General features: G+C 45.1%; 2 protein-coding genes across 3 annotated transcripts in view; one reads left to right on the forward strand and one right to left on the reverse strand.

Moving 5' to 3' along the window:
- Positions 1–2,716, forward strand: part of NOXRED1 (NADP dependent oxidoreductase domain containing 1) — a 60,069-nt gene extending 57,353 nt beyond the window's left edge. The window contains exon 7 of one of the 2 annotated variants that reach the window (XM_069208410.1): positions 1,993–2,716. In XM_069208410.1, the coding sequence (XP_069064511.1) occupies positions 1,993–2,167 (175 nt within the window). In that variant the 3' untranslated portion in view covers positions 2,168–2,716. The remainder of the gene's footprint in view (positions 1–1,992) is intronic. The other variant, XM_069208411.1, reaches the window with a different exon arrangement.
- A 15,435-nt stretch (positions 2,717–18,151) lies between these two features.
- SAMD15 (sterile alpha motif domain containing 15) overlaps positions 18,152–21,878 on the reverse strand; it is a 41,004-nt gene continuing 37,277 nt past the window's right edge. Inside the window, exon 3 of the mRNA XM_069208412.1 lies at positions 18,152–20,141. Coding sequence (XP_069064513.1) covers positions 19,968–20,141 — 174 coding nt within the window. The 3' untranslated portion in view covers positions 18,152–19,967. The remainder of the gene's footprint in view (positions 20,142–21,878) is intronic.

The raw sequence follows: 21,878 nt of genomic DNA on the forward strand, positions 1-21,878 counted from the left end.
ACTAGACATGAAGAAATCTTGCCTTCAACCCAGCAGAAAAATAATTTATTGGGGCAATTTTGAATACAGTCTCATTCATAGCCTTCCCTAATTAAGGATGCTGAGACTAACCAATTTAGCCACTTCCCTCTCGAAAATAAAATGTGTTTCAGCTTGACCATTCAAATCATTTCTGGGAATGATGTCCTCCTGCATTCATCTAATCATCACTGTTGCCTATGCATGAGGCTGTTTTATGAGGTGATAGACACACAGTGGACCCAAAGTCAAGGATCTTTCAAAAACATAATTCAGCTCATTCCCAGAATGAGGTCTGCCACACTTTGGTGGATGTAGAAAGAGAACACCTTGCTAGACCTAATATTCCTAAACTCACTTCCTCAATTTGCGATGACTGCAGATGCATCCCTAAAAGGATGGGTAGCACATTTACAGGGCATGGAAGTTGAATTAAAATGGTCAGCTCAAGAAACCAAAATGCATACCAATCACTTAGAGATAAGGGTAGTTACCCTAGGACTTCAAGCCTTTCTTTCAAGAATAAAACGCTTATCGGTGGTAGTTTGTACAGACAACAATCTACTACCTGAACATGCAAGAAGGAATGAAGTCACGCCTGAAATAAGACTGTTTGAAAAGTGTGACGTCTTTTTGTGACGTGAACAGTATTACACCTGGCCCGTAATTCTGCAGCCCCGAGATGATTGAAAGAGAAGGAAAAGTATACTGGAACACATTTCAAGCAACAAGTTGCAGACAACTGAAAGCTTAATGCGTTGCAGGACAATGCTCCTAGTGATTAATGCTTGGAGAAGACATGTGGCCAAACATGGCAACCTGACGAATTTCTGCAGTGTATTTGCTTTCAGGCAGGCCAACCCAATAATCCCCCAGGAGACTGGGTATGAAATTGGTAAGTAGCCCCCGAAGGAATAAGTGAGGAAGCAATATGAATAAATACTGGAATATTTGTATTGTATGGATCTAAACCATTCAACAATTGGTCATCCTCAAAAGAGAATACATAAATATAGACAGACATATTCTGTACAAATCAACAACCGACATGAGCAATTTATTTTGCTAACACGTTTTTTTCAATGCTAAATCAGAGTCACTGGTGGTGTTCATGTATACAGGGTCAGGACAATTGTATTCGCTGATGTCTGCCACGCTATTATTTTATTTAAAGTCCATAGCTATGTAAGTGGCATCAATCAGTGAAACTTCCACTTGGCAACAGAAAAAGTGTCAATCAAAATCTTTATAGTCGTAATGAAGGAGGTACTGTGAAAAAATATGGGGCCAATGTGGAATAATTGCCGGCATTAAGGTATCAAAGGTGCACAGTATGTGAGACTATCTCTGGACTATGTGACTTGCTTTCAAAATGACTGACCTTGTAATATATATATATTTATTTATTATATCAAAACACTGCAAGAGTCACGGGGGATAGGAGTGAAGAAAACCTGCACTCCAAGAGTTGTGCAAATGGAGTTTATTTATGTTTCGCGTTCTTGGACACCTTTGTCCCACCCTGTCAGTATGTGCAGTAAATATAGACCAGGGACCAAAAGAAATACGCCCCAGTAGTATATTTTCTTGTTATTACATAAGCTGCCCAATTGGGAGCCTTTAGCACTTAACGGTTAACATTTGTACAGTAAGCACATGTCTATGGGAAGCCTGTAATGCAGTCTCATCTCTAATGGCACAAGTGTGAAGCCTCAGAAAATGCCGAACCCCTGTGATATCAAAGTCCTTCAGTAGGCGCAAGACCATGTCAGTGGAGCTGACTTCCCCAATGAGCCAGTTGGGAGGAACTGACATCTACAGTGACAGTGTAGTGCTCTAGCAGTTCAACATCTTCAGTGCCTAGTATATGTGTTAAGTACTTCGTATTTACTGCTTCACACTGTAAGTTTAACTTTGTATCTCGAACCCTCTTACGTTGCAATTTCAGTGATTCTTGCGATCTTCTTTCCTCAGAACATTCCCCTGGTTTGACCTGACAGTTGTGCAGAGCAGGGAAACTCCACTAAGTCGACTCCTAACAAGCAGAGCTGAAGTACGTGACACCCTCGCCCAGGTGTACTGTGCCTTCTTTGGGGCTTCTTTGGAGAAACGTGGAGAGCATTGCCTCGTTGTTTCCTCGGGCACATAACAGGCCGCTTCTTTGGCACTGAGTCGATGCCCACACAGACTGCAAGAACTCCTCAGCAGAAAGAGAGAACCGGATGAGCAGCAGCCCTGCTCGTGTGCCAGAGACAGGCCAAACAGACTTCTTTTTCCCCTCTGATGGCCCCCAGACTGCCGCACGAGCTTAGAAATGAGGAGCTGAGGTACTGATCAACAGATTGTTCAGGGGTATTAAGGCCAACAGGACCAGGTCCAGGCCGTATTTTCAAAATGTTCACATAAGATTAATTTACAAATCATCTAACTGAAGCTATTTTAGATAGCTAGTGGTTTTCCTGAAAAGCTGGGATGGACCCAACCCTTCTGGACCTCTGGTTGTACTCTGCCAGCCAATGAGACACGGTGTTATAATTTCATGGCAGTGTACTTTATTAAAGTAAACATTGGGCAAACACCAGAAACGTGAATTAAGTCATATAAAAGTATATTTTACTGTTGAGTTTTGTTACATTTTAAGCCACCTGACCAAATTAGAGATATAAAGACTCATCAATTAAATAACTTAAGGACTCGGAAAACAAAAATGTGAACGTTTATTTTCCTTTTAGGCAGCCAATGTCAACTCTTTTCCCTGCAGATCCCACATATCTCCTCCTTTGCCCCAATTTCCACAAGGCTTATCCCTTGTTGTACAGGCTCTCACTTAGCTGACAATACACAGACACGGATCACTCTGGCTAAAGGTCTGCCATCTTAGGGCCAGATTTATGAAAAAGTGGTGCAGTGCAGCACAGCAAGTCGCTGCCCTGCGTCACCTGGAAAGGGCAGGAATGCCCGTATTTAAGGAATATGGGGGCATATCTAAGAGCCTCTAGCTCCTCCTTATGGTACATAAGCATCATTTTTTTGACCTAATGTGGCCCAACGAGGCCAAAGTGGCGCAACGTATGCACTGCACCAGTTTGTAACCCTTTGTGCTACATTATGCCTGTGCTAGGTTTAATGTATGCAAAGGGGGCGTTCCCCCGATAGGGGGGGGGGGGGGGGGCGGGCCGAACAATTGGCACAAAGAAACCTAAGAGATTTATTTGTGTATTTTTTTCTGGAATTTTTAACGCCTGCTCAGAGCAGGCATTAAAAGGAGGCTCCCATTGGTTTCAATTGGCCTCTGGGTGCTTTGCAGAATGTGTCAACATTTTTGACGCTAATCCTGCAAAGCGCCGAACTAGTGCCAAAAATTCTGACGCTAGTTCCCCAACTACCGCCATGGTGCACCGTATATTAAATACGATGCACACATCGTGGCGTTAGGGAGGTCCTAAGGGGCGCAAGAAAAGTGCTTTTTGTAAGTATGCCCCATGGTGCATTCCTGTCTTTTCCTCCTGCGCTGGAGCACAATTGACTTCCTAGCACCAACCCAGGCACCCTTGCACCATAGTGCCTGCTGGATTGTTTTTGTGCAGTAAGGGACACGTTTCTGGGTAAAAATAATCCTGGGAGGCTTTTTCCTCTTTCTATATGTGCTTCAGATTGCAGCACACATAGAATGAGAAAACAATGAGGAGAAATAAAGATATTTCTCCTCGTTGTGCCTCCCCTTGTTTTGGCGCATCCCTAGGTTTAGAGGCTCTTGTAAACCTGGGGATGCATCAAAAGCCATGGGTGTTGCGTGGGAACACCGACCGCTATGCCCATGGAACACCTCCTCCACGCAGAGTAAAGCAAGGCAGCAATTTGTGCTGCCTTGCTCCGTATCTAGGAGGCCATTCAAAGACACAGAAAGTGGCTTTGCATGGCCTCATAGATATGGTTGAAAGATTTGAGCCGCCTTGCCAACATTTGAGAAGTTCTGGATGTACTGTAGTTTAAATAGTAGCCTGTGTTTTGTGGATCACCAATGAAGTACTTTACAATAAGGGACAGCTGGAGTATCAACATGACTAGCCAAGTACCAGTTAGTCCACCTGGATTTACATAAATCCGATCAAGGTTTCAAAGATGACACCCAGATACAGTGAATGCAGTACTCCAAATTAGGGCACCCCATATCAAGGACCAATGTAGTCTTAATCAGGCATGTTTAGAATTGCAAGATATGTAGAGGTACTTGATTCTGATGGATACAACTACCTGTGGATTCCTCACCTAATGAATACTCCCATTGCGCCAGCACTCAACGGAAATCTTCTTCCTAGCTTCTGCACGTCGACGAGGACGTCACATTTGCCCACGCGACGCCGTCTGACGTCATACAGGCAATAAGAGGTCCTCGCCGACGTGCCGACGTCAGTTCCCTTTTTTCCGTGCCATTCGAAACGGTTATCTTCGAGGGAGCTACTGTTGCTGTTCGACAGTCACAATGTGTTTTTTGGCTGTGTTTTTTCTCTGAGATTACAATGTCGCAGAGGAAGTCAGGTTTTAAGCCCTGTCGTGAGTTTGGGGGCAAAATGTCGGTAACGGACACATTCTGACTGTTTGTGGTGTCTGAGTTCCGATCATGATGTTGGCAGGTGTGATTCATGTCAGCATATGAATCCGAAGGCCCTGAAAGAGCGAGAGGCCAAGCTTTTTATGGCGAAGTCGAAAAAGAAGGAGAAGAGACACCATCGAAAATCCTCGTCACCGAAGTCTCATCGGCGTCATCGGGACTCCCGGCATCGTCGAGAATCACGGCGCCGGTCGAGTAAAGAGAGGTCTCGGTCGAGGTCGCCATCGACTCGGCGTCGGAAGACTTGGGAGGTCAGTCCCACAGTCACTCCCCATCCGTCGACGCCGTTGCCTTCTCCAGCCTCACTGACTTCGCCCGGGTCTTTGGGCCAACCGCCTTCAGTGTTTGAGGTTCCACAGCCCCAACTGTTTTCTCCGATGTTACAGACGTCGAGGCCGGCGTCGGTGTCGCCTTCGATCCAGGCACCCCAGTACCCGGCTTTTCCGGCCCCTGGAGCCGATAATACCGCATTTTTAAATGCGATGTTCTCCATCTTTCAGCAGATGGCTCCAGGTGGTGCACCGGCTGGGCCTTCGGGCCCTTTGGCTTTTAACATGGGTGCTCCGGCTCCGCTTCGACCGGCACCCTTTATGCCCTTTCTCCCCCTGGGGAACGTGGGCTCGGCACCGGTGTCGGCTCCGGTGGCTCCAGAGACTTCGGCTCCGAGAGTTTCGGCTCCAGCGGCCTCAGTGTTTCGGCCAGTGACGCCGTCTAGGCCTTGTACGACTCCGAAGCAGTCTTCTCTCCATCCGACTCCTGGTTCGGCGCCGAAGGTACCTGCGGCGCCTGTAGACCCGACGTCGGATGGATCCGGAGATCGGCGTCGTTCTTCGACATCTGCTGACGCCATGTCGACGCCGAGGATTGAGGAGCGGCTGCACTCGAGAAGGCTTGCTCTCCGTCTCCTGGAAGAACAGGAGTACCAGCAGAACCTGAAGGAAGGAGAGATTTAGGACTCTTGTGAGGGTCTCCATGGGCTGGACACGGCTAGTGGCCTGGATACTTCCCCTGAGTGGGACTTGTCATCTCCTGGGGAGTATACAGAAGAGGCAGACACTTTTCATGCTGTTATCAGGAAGGCAGCTAACTTCTTGGATCTGCCTTTGCCGGTGACTGAAGCGAAGCAGAATCTGTTGACAGAGGTGTTGCACCCGGCCTCTACATCAGCAGAACCACTTTTGCCATTCAATGAGGCGCTGCTGGAACCTGTTTTGGAGGTCTGGAAGAAGCCGGTGTCTTCTTCGGCTGTCAATAGGTCTGTGGCTAGGAGGTATCGGGTTGCACCGGCTGACCCTGGCTTTCTTACCTGAAAGCTTGGTGGTCCAGGCTTCCTGCTCGGCAAGGTCTGCGCCTGGGTCTTTTCCATCTGTGCCATCAGATAGAGACTCCAAGAAGATGGACATGGCATCCAAAAAGGTGTTCTCGTCATGTAGCATGGCATTAAAGTCCACCAATGCTACATGTATTTTAGGGAGGTACATTTATGCTCTGATGGACGAAATTACATCTACGCATACGGAGATCCCTCAAGGGCTGTTGAATCTGGTATCGGATGCTCAAGCTGCTGCAACTCAGGTTATCCAGTCTGGGTTGGATACAACAGACTCTGTGGCTAGAGCAATGGGCACTGCTGTAGTTACGAGGAGGCAGGCTTGGCTTCGTAACTCAGGGTTTTCATCGGATGTACAGTCGACCCTGCTGGACCTCCCTTTTGATGGGGACAAGCTCTTTGGTGCCAAGGCAGATTCGGCCTTAGAGAGGTTTAAGGAGAGCAGGGCCACGGCCAAGTCGCTAGGCTTGCAAGCCACTTCTTCTGCCTCCTCCAGATTTTTTAGGAGGTTTCGAGGATTTGGTTGTGGCTCCTCTTCCTCCTTCTTTCGGGGGAAATTCCAGCAGCCTACCTCTGCTCTCTCCTATAGATCTTTTAGAGGGAGGGGTAGGGTCCGTACCAGGGGAGCCTCTCAACAGCACTCTGCCTCTTCCTCTGGAGGGGTGCAGCAGTGGAAGCATCCTTAGGCTTCCACCAATTCCCACTCACTCTTCTCCTGTAGGGGGGAGGTTACTGTATTTTCTCCACAAGTGGGAGGTCATCACATCAGACTCCTGGGTTACCAGCATTGTGAGAAAAGACTACACTCTTCCCTTTCGGGAGTTTCCACCCCCCATCCCGCCGCGCCCATCTTATTGTTCAGAAGAACACCTCCTGTTGTTAGAACAGGAGGTTCAAGTCCTCCTTTCAAAGGGCGCGGTGGAGTTGGTTCCAGAGCAGGAAAGGGGTCAAGGTTGTTACTCGAGGTACTTCCTGATTCCCAAGAAGGATGGTCGGTTGAGACCAATCCTGGACCTGAGGATTTTGAATTGGTTCCTCAAACAGGAAAAGTTCAAGATGCTGACCCTAGCTCAGGTGCTTTTGGCGTTGAACAAGGGAGATTGGATGGTGTCTGTCGAATTGCAGAATGCCTACTTTCATATCCCGATACTCAAGTCGCACAGGAAGTATCTCCGGTTTGTGGTGGGGTCGCAGCACTATCAGTTTGCGGTCCTCCCGTTTGGTCTTACTTCAGCACCTCGAGTCTTCACGAAGGTGATGTCGGTGGTTGCGGCAGAGCTCAGAAGGAAGGGGATAGCAGTATTCCCTTACCTGGACGATTGGTTGATCAAAGCCAAGTCCCCGGAGCTCGTGTCGCATCATCTGCAGTCGACAACCCAGTTGTTGTTCGACCTGGGCTTTTCGGTGAACGTGCCCAAATCTCACCTAGAGCCCTCTCAGCGCCTCCTGTTCATAGGGGCAGTACTGGATACAACATTGAATCGAGCCTTTCCTCCACCTCAGCGGATTCAAGACATTCAGGCGTTGGTTCCAATGTTTCAAAGTGGAGCGGTCATTCCAGTCCTCAAGGTCCTACGTCTGCTCGGTTTGTTTGCCTCCTGCATACTGTTGGTCACGCATGCTCGCTGGCACATGAGGGCTCTTCAGTGGTGCTTCTGAAGGCAGTGGTCTCAACACAAAGGAGATCTCGAAGGTTCTGTAAAGATCTCCAGAGATGCTGCCTCGGATTTGAAGTGGTGGATTGCGGGCGACAATCTTTCCCGGGGAAGGCCGTTCACGCACCACGGTCATAACGGATGCTTCCACTCTAGGGTGGGGAGCTCATCTGGGGGACCTGGAGATCAAAGGGATTTGGTCTCCAGTGGAACAGGTGTTTCATATCAATCTGTTGGAGTTACGGGCTGTACGTCTGGCTCTCAAGGCCTTCCTCCCATCCCTTCGCGGTCAGTCGGTTCAGGTCCTGACGGACAATACTACCACGATGTGGTATATAAACAAACAGGGAGGGGTGGGGTCGTACCTTCTCTGCAGAGAAGTTCTTCGGCTATGGTCCTGGGCAAAGGACCATCAGATTTGCTTGGTAGCAAATCATCTGGCCGGAGTCTTGAATGTACGTGCGGACAGTCTCAGTCGCCATTTCTCGGCCGACCACGAGTGGCGTCTCCATCCAGATCAAGTCCTTCTAATCTTCCAGATGTGGGGGTTTCCTCGGATAGATCTGTTTGCCACCCGGGAGAACTCGCACTGCCCGTTATTCTGCAGCCTCCAGTATCCGGTGCAAGGAGCGTTGGGGGATGCGTTTCAAAGAACCTGGTGCGACCAGTTGCTTTACGCGTTTCCCCCCATACCCTTGATTCCTCGAGTGTTGAGGAAAATACATCAAGACCGGGCCCAAGTAATCTTAATTGCTCCGGATTGGCCAAGGAGGGTGTGGTATTCCGACCTTCTTCAACTCTCAATGTGCCCTCCGCTCCGTCTCCCTCTCAGGGCAGACCTCCTCTCACAGTCGCAGGGGCAGGGGCAGGTTTTACACCCCAACCTCCCGAGCCTGCACCTTCATGCCTGGAGATTGAACGGGGCAACCTGAGTTCCTTTTCTCTCCCGCCTGATGTAGTGGATGTTATCTTAGCGGCCAGGCGACACTCCACTAAATCTATCTACGCTAATAGGTGGTCTAAATTTGTGGTATGGTGTGGAGAGAGGCAGATTGATCCCTTACGTGCTCATTTGTCGGATGTTCTATCTTTTGCTTTGTCTTTAGCACAGAGGGGTTGTGCAGTGGCTACTGTTAAGGGTTACTTGTCTGCCTTGTCAGCCTTTATTTGTCTTCCAGACCAGCCTTCGTTATTTAAATCTCCTATAGTACTTAGATTCTTGAAGGGCCTTATGAATAAATTTCCTCCAAATCCTTTCGTTATGCCTCAATGGGATTTGTCCTTGGTTCTAACTTTCCTTATGGGATCCCCTTTTGAGCCTATGCATTCTTGCCCCATAAGATTGTTAGTTCTTAAAACAGTTTTCCTGGTTGCTATAACATCTGCAAGGAGAGTGAGTGAGTTGCAGGCTCTGTCGGTAAAACCCACTTATACAACTTTTTATGGGGATAAGGTGGTGTTGAGGACCAAGGCTGCTTTCCTTCCGAAGGTTGTTTCACCCTTTCATTTGGCCAGACAATTACTCTTTCCACGTTTTATCCTCCGCCTCATCCTTCAAAGGAAGAAGAGAGACTACACCGCTTGGACCCAAAGAGGGCGTTAAGCTTTTACATAGACAGGACAAAGGATTTCAGGCTGGAGGATCAGCTTTTCATCGGTTACGTGGGAAAGAGGAGAGGAAAGGCAGTCCACAAGAGAACACTCTCCAGGTGGGTTGTTCTTTGCATTAAAATGTGTTACTCTTTAGCGAAGAAAGAACCCCCTGATGGTATAAGAGCTCATTCCACCAGAGCTAAGTCGGCCTCCTTGGCCTTGGCTAGAGGTGTTCCTGTGGTCGACATCTGCAAGGCCGCAACTTGGTCGTCCCTTCACACTTTTGCGAAGCATTACTGTTTGGACTCTGAGGTCAGAAGGGACGGCCATTTTGCACGGTCAGTGCTGCAGGATTTCTTGGTTTGACCATTCAGGCACCCACCACCGAGTGCGGTACTGCTTTGGGACTCTATTCATTAGGTGAGGAATCCACAGGTAGTTGTATCCATCAGAAGAACGAGTTACTTACCTTCGGTAACGACTTTTCTGGTGGATACATTAGCTACCTGTGGATTCCTCACGGTCCCACCCGCCTCCCTGTTGCCTGTTTGGTCTAACCAAGTAATTCTTGAGTGTGCTCCTCTTGGTTTTGAGGATTGGTATATATCATGTATATATGTTTATGTGTGTGTGTATATATATATATATTTATATATATATATATAGTTCATATATTTATTTACTTGTTTTAAAAAATTAAAAAATGAATAGACCGACTTCTCAGAATGATGTGTTTGTTTGAAATGTCAGTAAATATTGCTATTGTTCTTTCATCTCAATGGATTATTATTCTCAGGCATGTAAAAAATTTTGGTACTGACGTCGGCACGTCGGCGAGGACCTCTTATTGCCTGTATGACGTCAGACGGCGTCGCGTGGGCAAATGTGACGTCCTCGTCGACGTGCAGAAGCTAGGAAGAAGATTTCCGTCGAGTGCTGGCGCAATGGGAGTATTCATTAGGTGAGGAATCCACAGGTAGCTAATGTATCCACCAGAAAAGTTGTTACCGAAGGTAAGTAACTCGTTCTTCTGGGCCATTTTAAAAGCACTGGACCTATAGGGGCATTGGTTTCAATCGGATGTTAATGGGGTCATTCTCTCATCTAGGCTTCCACTTTCACCTCAAAGTGCATCTGAATATTGGTTGTATCCATGTGGAACCTAAGATTTGGTGGCAATTATTGTCATCCAAGAGTTTATACTACAGACAAATAAACACCAGACAGACCAGCAACCCTTTTCGGACCTCACATGTCACTAGGATAGTACTATGAAAAGAGATTCCTTATTATGTGTTGTACTCAGTGAAAGAGAAATCTCGAGATCAATGAAAGGGGTTTGCTCTGTCCGGTACATCTTTAGGGCAGAAAAGATATGGAAGGCAGGCAGGAGAGCATAGTCACTGCCATATGATGTCCAATGAGGAGGGCTTAATAAGAGCAGCCAGATGCTATTCACTGCTATTTTGAAGGGCGGTGGTTTCCTGCCCCTCAACCCTCAAAAACATGGAGAAAATGAACATTTCCAAGGAAGATGGGGAGGGGCCGTAACCGGCAACTATTTTCAGGTTGGGTGGGAGGGATATTATCCCAACATATCGACTTTTTAGTTGCTCTGCTGCCTATCAGTAAGAGGAAACTGTACAGTGTACCCCCAGAACAGTGGGGATGTTTTTAAGCAGACTGAAGTCTCATTGTGCAAAACATATAAGTATACCTAATTTGGGCCTTCATCATGCATCCCTAGGTACAGGTGTCCATTTAGACATATCCCCAAGACACCCCCCCCACACCCTCCCAAAAAGACATGGAGGAGGAAAGGAAGGTCAGCGTCTAAATAACATACAAGCTTTCCAAACATTTGGGGGAGTCCTCACAATTCTACGATGGCATTACGTTTGACTCTCAATGGTCAAACAATAAGGTCTTCTTTGGATTTTTCTAAACCTCATTCTTGACATACACCGTTCATCATAGAAGTCTGCTGCACCCATTTACCAATGCAACTGGCAAGTCCTGTTTAGAATGTTGTTGTGAGATATGTTTTTTGTTCCTGCTCTGCATGTTTCAACAACACTTTTTGAAGATTCTTGATCTTTGCGACCTTGGGAAGTTTCTTCAGCTCCAGCTAGGCTGTTCTACCCAATACGGAACCAGAATCTCAGAATGCACCAAGTTTGGTACACCAGAGTCTCCGGGCTACACGATCGTCACCAACAGACGGGCCTACTGGTAGCGTATGTTTGATGAATCCTGTCTCCATCCTGCTTTGCTTGTTCATGGCAAACCAAATGTGGTATCCAGTGCTGCATCATACCAAGTAAGTGTGATGGTAAAGATATGACTTTGTATTCTGAGATGGTACAAGCAAGGTTATTCAAGCATGTTTTGTTGTCAAGTGCTGGAAAATAAGTAGTGTTTCCCTCAGGTGACAAAAGCAGCCAAATCAGCCTTCGTAAATCAGAGGTGATTGTGGGTTCTTCGAAATATACTGGGCATCAGGACCAGCAAGAAAGAACTGGAACCACAATTGCTTAAATGTTTGCTTTCTGTTGAGCATAGTCATTGATGATGTGGGAGTCACTGATTTGTCTTCCACTAATTTTATATAAAAAGAAGAGATGAGCCACTTTACTCTTCAAAATTGGCATTTAACTTTGAGTTTACCAAACAAGGGTTCTGTAGTCATCTTAGTTATTGGTTGTGCCATAAACAACAGGCAAGCTGTATAAATGTCTGGAAAGCTGAAACTGTTCCTTATTTTATTCATTAGAAGTTATCCCAGGGTGAATAGCATCAAAAGCAGACAAAGCAGCCCTTAAGTGTGGCATTTCAGCTAGTCAAGTTGTGCAATGACTATGTTGCATTCCTTTATAGAACATATTCATTTTGATCCTCTCTTTGATTGGTGCACGGCTATGGTGTTTCAGGAGCACATTTAGTAGTAACATCTAACTTTTGAAAGGTGGTGCTTGTTCAGTTTCACAAGTATCACCTAACCCTCCATACTGTCACAAACCACTATTGCCTGGACAGTCAGTGGCACAGGGGCATTTTGCCCATTCGGTCCTGCAGGACTTTATATTTTGAGTCAGTTCACGGACCCATATCCAAACAGGTACTACTATGGTTTCGATTCAAAAGGTGAGAAATATGAGGCTGATAGTCTGAAGAACAAGTTACTTACCTTGGGTAATGCTCTTTTTGGTAGGTACTCTATCTAAACACAGATTCCTCAATGAGTTGCCTTGTTCTGTGACTGGACTCTATTCATTAATAAGATCTCAAGTCTAGGACTCTGCACACTAGTCACAACCAATTTGCTCTTTGGGCACTGTGTCTGGGGACATGGACAGCCTTGAAAGCACAGATGTCAGCTTGCATGGTGAAACCTATATATGCCCGCACATCATTTCCGGAACAGTATCAGTGTGGTGCTGCATGGCATCAACTGATGGCATGCAGAGTTACTGGTGATAAGATTCCAGATCTGGTCTGACGACTGGGGAATATTCAAAAGGTGAGGAATCTGCGGGTAGATAGAGTCTCTAACAGAAAGAACATTACTGAATTGTGTAACTTGTTTTATGCTAACGCAGGTAGCTGGGGCAGAGGTGGATGGAAATCATTGGACTTCATGATGAAGTCCTGGGAGGAATAAATACCTTGGAATACTTTGATTCGGGTATTGCTGGGAACCTGACTCACTACTCTTGCTAGTGGCAATAACTGGGGACCTGCAGGGTTGAAACAAACTGCAGATACCGCCTTGGGAAAGGTAGCACAGTACAAAATGATTATACATCCCAAAAGTCCCTACATTTGCCAAAATGTCCCATATGAGTTTCCCAGCTGTTCTTTGACAGGTTCTGAGCAAGTGTGCATAGATTCTTCTGGGCCAGCATGTAAGTAAGAGGAAGGTCTGAAGGTCACAGGCATGAATCTCTACTATTGGGTGCCCAATTGGTTAAAGTGAATGACTGGTTCTTCGGGATGTATATGATCTTGCATGCCACCTCAAACCAGACTTGTTTGAGGAATCTAATCTACAGTGAATTCTCTGTTATTTCTCATCTCTACAACCTTCCTTTCCATAATGAAGATGGTTTTGGATAGCAGGAGTAAGGCCCTCTGATGGATTGGATGAGGGGGCTGACTGGCACAAGAGGCACCTCTGTAGCATGGAACATGCCTTCTATACTCAGCTGTCCTGACAAGATTTGGGAAGCGGGACCAAATAGGAATATTAAAACTAGGGCATGTCTAGGAACGAGCCATATGCTATTCTTTGTGACTCTATAGGAAGATTATGAGCATCACAGATTCCAATTCCACAAGTACTTGCAACTACGGCATGCTCTCAAGTTTCATTGGGAGCAGGCAATTGTCCTTCCCAAATATAGCAATCTTGATGCCAAGTTAGTAACTGCCCAATATAGTAATCTTGATGCCAAGTAAGTAACTGGCCACCTGAGAAGAGGTTTTGAGATTATACCATTTCCGAATGTCCTCCTGTCCCTTTCATGTAAAGGTAAAACAAAAGCTTTGTTATCAGAGAGCCAGACAACAATGGTACCCAGATCTTCTACACTTCAGTTGTGTCCAACATTGGCCATTGCTTCTAAAGTGAAACCTAAGGCAAAAGAATGGAGCAGTTCTTAACCTCAGCCTTCACGCTGTAGTGAATCCTATCTTGTTTGAATGGAAAGCAGGAGTTAGCTTAGCCTTCTGGTTTGCAGGCTTGTGTCCCCGTCACCCAGTGACTCTACTTAGCTTGCTCTGTTTTAGCGCAATTATTTAATTATATCTTTTCAAGATGGCTGCATTGTTTTTAGTTAGGACAATGTTTTAGGTTCATTCTGTCAGTGCCACTCTGCTAAGGCGTCACTATGAGCGCCAAAGCTAGGTAAGATGTGGGTATTCACATTAGGTACTTTCCCACTTTGCTTTCGAGGGAATTGTTTATGTAATTGCCGTCCCAAGCATGTCTTGTTATCTGTTGTTTGGGAACAGACCTACATCAGGGGTCCGATCAGACCTGTATAAATGCACCCTACACAGACAGTCAGAGGGATTCCTACCAGATGCCATCGACGCTATCTATGCTACACGTCGCATTGATGCTGACCCAGTGTTCGTGTCCCTACGGCGTCTGATCTAGAGACTTCATTCCAAGGTAACAGGGGGTTGGGGGCTCTTCTCATGGGCATGTTACCGGCAGATTAGGTTTAACACACCTAGATCTCTTTAGGTTAGGTTCACCATGCTAGGGTATTAGGACATATTTCATAGCTCATGTCATTTAATGTTATTGCAAGACGGTGGGGGGCTTTCTATTAATGACTCTCGTGTTCACAATTCTGCTTCTTGCACTGTTCATTATCCTAATCATTACAGCCCATGCAACTTATCGTAGATTGCAGTCTTGTTAATAAAACCTATTGAAACTTTACTGCATCTCATTCATTGCCTGTGTTTGATTGAGACAGGTTGTTCATGCGGGAAAGGGGTAACCTCCGTTTAACTACGACCTCCCTGAGATGTCGCACTCTTGAGTCCATGCGTAAAGGCTGCCACAAATCACCTTTTACTGTTTGGGTTTTTGGCAAGGTACTGCTTGTGAGCCGGGAGGGTTGGGACGACAGTTGCCACTTGTTGTAGGATTGGCATTGTCACCTACAAACATATGTACTCTCATCCTTAAACCAGCAGTCTTGCCTAGAGCAAGAGTCAAACTACAACAACACTTTCAATCTTAATACCTGGAACTTCAGGAGTCCCCTGAAAGTATTGGATGTCCTTGTAGCAAGTAGGAAACCGCTCACAAAGGCAGTTTACTCAGGTGTGTTCCAGGTAGTGCATGGGAAAGGGCCTGCCTCCTCTGTAGGTGGAATTTGTGACTGATTTACAGTTTACAATTTATCCATCAGAAAAACACCAGGGGCAGTTGTGGCTATATGCCACCATTTTGGCATGCCTATATTCCCGTATCTAAAGGTCGCTGTTCAGGAAGCCTAGAACGGTGTTATTCCTCAAAGATTTGCACAATAGGTTTCCAACTTCACCTCTAGCTTTCCTACCAGGGGATCTAAATCTGGTAGTAACATTTTTAATGGGTCCACCTTTTGAGCCTTAACACTTCAGTACTGTTACATCAGCAAGAGAAGTAAGAGAGTTAAGTTGAAGGCTAAGCATACCTCCTTTGCTCCAAAGTTGGGTCACAATTCCATTTGTCACAGGAGATTTCAAGGTCTGTCATTTATTCTCCTTCTCATCCCTCGAAGAAGAGGGACATCTTCTTAGGATGACCCAAGAAGAGCGCAAAACCACTTTATACAAACAACAAAGGACACTTACCAATCTATTAGTAGGTAACAAGCCTTTTAGCTGGCTATTCAGGGGCAAACGATATCTCGATGGTTCGGTTTGAGTGTCAAAAGGTTGCTGTGAGTTGCCAGTTCCTTAAGTTTTTAAGATGCATTCTACAAGAGGTAAAGAGGTGACTTCTGCTCTCAACCTTAGAATCCTGGAACATACAAAATGTCAGGCCATCTGGTGTTCCATTCACTCAGTTAGATTACTCTTTGGATTCAGGCATAAGAGAGTAATTTCAGTTATGCTACTCTCCGACTCAATACTTTCTTTTATAATATGCCAGAAAGATGGCTCTGGAAGTTAAATTTGTTGTTAAATATCTGCTGTGATTTGGAGGCCGAGATTTTGAAGGGCCACCAAAGCAGACTCAGCCTTCCATCCTTCTGAAGACGGTAAAATGAGAACCATTAAACAGAGAAATAGCATCATCTGTTATTTACAGCACTTATAAAAAACTGAAGTGTGGTATAAATCGCTATATGAAAACAAGTTATAATAATAATATTCCAATTACCACTGAAGCCCCAGCCTGCCTCCATTTACAGACAGCTTTGGGAGTGGTTCACACAAGGAATCTAGAAGAAGGAACATCAATTAGAAGTACAAGATATTCACCTCAAGTAACATTCTGCCTGATGGTTGTGCAGCTTCCAGCATATACCTTGTCGCCCTTCTGCCTCCCTTTTGGAGAGTTTCAATTAGTTTGTTTTTTTATGTACATTTGTTTTGGATGGACCGTATTCACCCCTAGCCTACATGAAGTGTGGAAAAAAATGGCACAGCTGACATCACCAGCTCCTGTTGTGCCCTAGGCAGGCCCACATGGATCGGTGGCGAAAGCTGCAGTGACTATAAGGTGTCACTGATGTCAAAGATGTCTGAGATATAAGGTGTCAAAGATGGATCCAGTCTAATGCGTGTGAAGGGGACCACATATGGAATCTTGTGGGAAGCAGCACATCCATGAGAAGAAGTAACCTGTTCATGCAAGCTATGCTTGATGTGTACACACTGTTCTGTCTGAGTCCTGCTGAATGTTGGAGTGTAATTGATTTGTGGGCAAGCTAACCAACTATATGGCCTGTCTGTGCTGAGCTGGAAGTGTGTGCACTGTTCTGTGTAACGTCATGTTGATTGTTTTATGTGTTACTTCTTGGTAGTGAGTGCTGATGGGAGCTCTGAGATCACCAACTATGGGCCTATTAAGGCAGTGTTTGGAGTATGTGATGTGTGATGTATTCCCATGGATGTCTAGGCATCCAGTAGAAGTGGCGCAGACAGTACTAAAAGGTTCTGCTGCTATGTTAAAATGGCTGCTATCCATCCCCTTACGACGAATATTGAAAAACAACTATTAGGAACATTTGCAGCAATATCAGGGTGGGAGGTAATCAGTTGAATCAAGAGATAACACTTTCTTCTTTACAATATTACATCACAATTCTTTGAACGGTGTATATTACAACGCGCTATTTCTTTAAAAGAAAACGTATTTCATTATACTTTGGTTGTGTGTGTCGCTGAGTGGGGTGTATTACTGTACTTGTGTTTGCTGAACATGTATGAGACTCCCTTTTACATGCTAAACTATAGAAACAACTATTTTGCCTATTATATCACGGAAGAGTGAATGGTTTCCCTTGGAAAATGTGGGGAAAGTATCTGACAAAGGAAGAACGGGTGACCTTCAAAGTATTGGTAAGTCTTGCTTTAAATCTGATGAAGTATTACAGATACTTCAACTTTATGGTAGTAGTAGATTCCCCACCAAAGTAGGGTCAGGATAGGCGAGGAGTGTGGCCTACTTAAGGTTAGCTGGATAACTCCAGAACTTTAGGTTAAAGACCCCATCGCCGACATGAGAAATGCATGGAATTTGGAGGGTTCCCAACTTCCTGGAGAGAATAATTAGTGAGGGCCAGCCGCCTACGGTATTTTAGGAACGTAGAGGTTTACTTATTTCTTGACAAATATTTGTATTTGTGAGGTTGATCCAATTAGAATGTTTGATGAAAATGAACACATTAAATTCCCATCAACGTGAGTTAGAGGTATTCACAGGTGTGGATTACCAGGATAGTAGTGTGTGACTCAGTTCCGACGGAAGACACACACACTCATTTCCTAGAGACGAGGTTTGTAGTTATGGGTCAAAAGTTTGTGTGGTCCACACAGATATGGTTTGTGAACAACAGTGATGCTAGATCTCCTAGGACCTGTTTGTAAGGTTCATCCATCTGCAATGTAAAAGGAACATTCACTTCCTGTGATAGAATATTTGTGGTGTCAACCAGAATAGATATTCAAGGAATATGGAAGGCTAATCTGTTGCTTAAAGTGTATTTGTGAGTTCCAACCAAGAAGCGATATCCATGAAGTGCAGATAGGGATCCTGTTCTTAGAGCAAAATATATGTAGTTTTGTCACAGGCAGGGACAAAGGGATATAATCCATTCCTTGAAATTATTTGAGAATATCACCCAGGTACACTAGGTACGTTGTAGAGTACCTTTAAAATCAAAAGTAGTTAACTAATCCATCTTTTCGTTTGAGATTATTGTACAATAGAGCATTACTCAGTTGCTAGACAATATATTTGTGTTTGTGGGTATCATTTGTATGTACTTTACCATGACAGAAACTTGTAGGCACATAAAGAGGTGAGGGTAACTTAGGTGTAGAATGTTATTTTATTTCAAGGATAAAATATTGAGAACCACCCATTTACAATTACTGTGAAATAGCGAACTACTCTGTAAATATTTGTGTGGTCCACCCATATATAATTTACAGGACCTCTGATAGCTACTCTGTTCCTCAAAACATAATGAGGCCAAGAAAGAAATCTAGCTGCCACCTTTCTAGGCAATCTACTAGAAGTGGGGAAAGGCCATATAGGTGATATTTAGTTATTTGATATTTTTTAAACCTGTATGATATGTAGTATTACAGTTATGGAATACTGTCAAACATACTTAGTTGCACGTGGTACATGACTCTTCACATGAGGTGACAGCTGATATTTTTTTTTCTGTAGGTGCTGAAAAAGACAAATGTTCTGGTCTGACTGATGGGAGGCACTAGAGCAGTGGTTCCCAACCTTTTGACTTCTGTGGACCCTCACTTTATCAGTACTGCAACCCATGGACCCCAACAAATCATTACTGGAATCAGGGGACCCCCCCACTAAGTCATTACTGAAAGCTGGGGACCTAATCTTTCAAAATTATTACATTTTCTAAGCAGTCACGGAGCCCCTGAGAAAGCTTTGCGGACCCCCAGGGGTTCTCAGACCACAGGTTGGGAACCACTGCACTAGAGGATGGCTGGGCAACAGCGTGCCCTGAAAAAGGGGATTAGAAACGGCAGATAAAGTCAAGTGACCGAAACACAGGAAAATACACATCAGTCAGGTTACGTCAATTAATTCAGCTGGACTGACAGGTTTTGCAACACGTGACTTAGCTGCCAATCACTGCTCACCTACAGGAGAGCAAGAGTGCCTTCTAGCTGTCTTTCCTTCGTCTCCTGTAGAGGAAGGACAGCAAGAGACAGAGCCATGTAAGGACACAAAGGGGAACATAACGGGGAAAGAAGTGGGAGGACAGATCTTATGCAAGAAAGGGAACTTGGAAGCGTGGACAAAAGCGGGAAACTGAAGCGGAAAAGAAAAAGGCAACATGAACAAAAGTTTGACACATAAAGCAAGGGCCACCGAAAAGATAAATTGGTTGGATGAAAGAAGGGCTACATAGCTAATGGGGGCCACAGACAACACACAGTGGGATCAGGCAAGAAAAGTGGCAAAGATCGAAAAGGAGGAGACAGAAATGTATAGATTAGTGGGTGGAGTAAGGGTAAATAAACAGCATGAATTGGTACTAAAATAAGGAATAATGGGGCGAACAGAAACCAACAAGAAACTCACATGTCCACTGAAGGAAATGGATACTGATTAGGAAGAGAGGGTGCAGGAGCATCTATCAGACTAGGAAAAGCTGTTATGGGCAAGAGAGGCCAGATCATTGAGGGAGAATGGCCAGAGGCAATCCCACATAACAGGACTTAAGATCACATAGAACAAATTCCATGGATGTACAGTGACTACAGTAAAATCCTTCATTTAGACTTGGTCTTGACCAACATTTCACACCACGCAGGAGGGCATGACCCATAAAAAGCAAGCTTTGCATAAGGTTGTGTAGAACTTGCCTTACTGACGCGTGCCTTACAAAAGCACACTACCAGCCGAGAGGAGTGCATTTCCCCGACAGACTCACTGCATCTCCCACAGTTTTGTATGGATTGGGAAAACCATGTTTGAACAATAAGTACAGATGCAGAGTTCTTTATTTGGAGGAACACCCGTTGTGAGCCAGCGTCTCTACAGCTTCTGTTCCTTTATAAACTGGATGTAGGTGAGGGCATCGCCTCGTGGTCCGCTCTGCGACTTCTGCTCCAAGAAGAGGCCCATGTTGTCCCGGTGAGGCATGGAGATGCTCCTGCTGAAAAGGGACTCTTCAATGCCCAGCAGCTCACGTACCCGAAGAGAAATCTCCTGAAATGTAATGAAACGGGGGACATCGTACGTCAAGAGTAGACATCGAATGTTCATGGCTGGGTGCACAGGCGGCCTTCAACGCAGCATGTTGTGCACACATTCTAAACTTTTTCTTAGCGGTTATTACCAGTGTGCCTATCAAAGCATAGTTACTCGGGCTCTGGGGAGACTGCTCCAAGTAACAATGACCTATTAGGTCACAGCAATTCCTCATTACATGGAAAAATAAAGAATCAACACAAACAGCACGTTTCTGAGTGATAGCTGCAGTATTTCCTGGCTGCTGACATGAAATGTCACCTAAGTGAGAATGGTGTCAGAACTCACATATTCACTCACTCATCCTTCTATACATTCTGTCACTGAGTTAAACACCTCACTCGTAAGCTAATTGTCACTAAAATCTTTACTGTACATGTTCTGTGGGTGATGAAAGTTTGTACAACGCTGCCCTGCTGGATCTGTTCTGTGGGAAATGGAAGATTACAATTACTGCCTTGTGTGAGAGAGGGAGGCTTGCTTTGCTACTGGTATGATGTACTTATTCTGTGAGGCTCTGAAGCTTTAGCTCCTGCTGCCTAATTTGTACCTGTCCTGTGGTGGGGAATGCTTGTGCTAATGCTACACTAGCTGTTCCTGTTCTACAGAAGAGGGAAGCTTGCACTGTTCCTGCCCAACATGTAGCTGTTGTATGAGCAGGGTTGCGTCCCCTGCTGTGGTCTCATCCCATAAAAAGGATATTTTGAATGCACGTAGATTAGCTGCCCAAGCCAGTCAGAAGCTTTTGCTGAACATAGGACAAAAGTAGTAGCAAGGCTATCATATACAGACCCTGATTTCAATCAGAGCTTCCCAGTGTGACCCTGGCAATTACTTTTCTCCCTCTGCATCCTTTTCAGTGATCATCACATTTGAGAGCACTTTGAAATAATAAAGTTCAAGTTCATGTATGTAGTTTAATATACCATAATGCTCTATAACAGCAAGGCCTTGTGGAGGAGGCACAACACAACAAACTTGCCTCTTGGGTCACTCATAAAATTATAATCAGGGCTGAAGGAGGAAAGAATGTGATATCCATCCAGCGTCTGAATTGCACAATGTCTGTTCAGGGAACCTGATTTCAATCCCAGCTTCTAAGCTTGAGTAAACAGAGTGGTGGTAGTAAATTACTTTTAATCGCTGTGCCTCCTTTTCAATGATCTTCACATTTGAGAGCACCTTGAAATAGTTCAGGGTATGCTCTGAACAATAACCTCTCATGCGTATGGTTTAATACACAATTTTGTTTCATTTACAAAAAAAGTCTTGTACAGAAGAAACATCACAATTTGAGTCATTAATAAATATGTCACACCAGAAAGGGCGTGGTTGACAATTTTTAATAAATGCTATTCAGTGCAATAATATCATCTAAGGTGCTAAAGTGAAACAATCTAAAATACACTTTTTTATGTGAAAGTTATAAATGAAGTGCCAGTCTGGGCATAAGGTCCAGGCTGAGCTAAGAGCTGTTCCCTTCAGCCTTCATGGAGATGAGACAACGGAGTATTATGGGACCTGGCTGTCACCACCTCACTTCCACTGCCCTATTGGCACTGGTAGCGTGGTAGGAGAAGCTTTGATGTTGGGTGCACAGTTTGCAGTCTCAAGGGTTATGCACTCCTGCTGCCCATACCTAGTATGCTGCAACTGTGGCTTGGCAATGTGGCACAGGCCATGAATACAGTGACT

Source organism: Pleurodeles waltl, chromosome 9, assembly GCF_031143425.1.
Source record: "Pleurodeles waltl isolate 20211129_DDA chromosome 9, aPleWal1.hap1.20221129, whole genome shotgun sequence".
NCBI classification, from domain to species: domain Eukaryota; kingdom Metazoa; phylum Chordata; class Amphibia; order Caudata; family Salamandridae; genus Pleurodeles; species Pleurodeles waltl.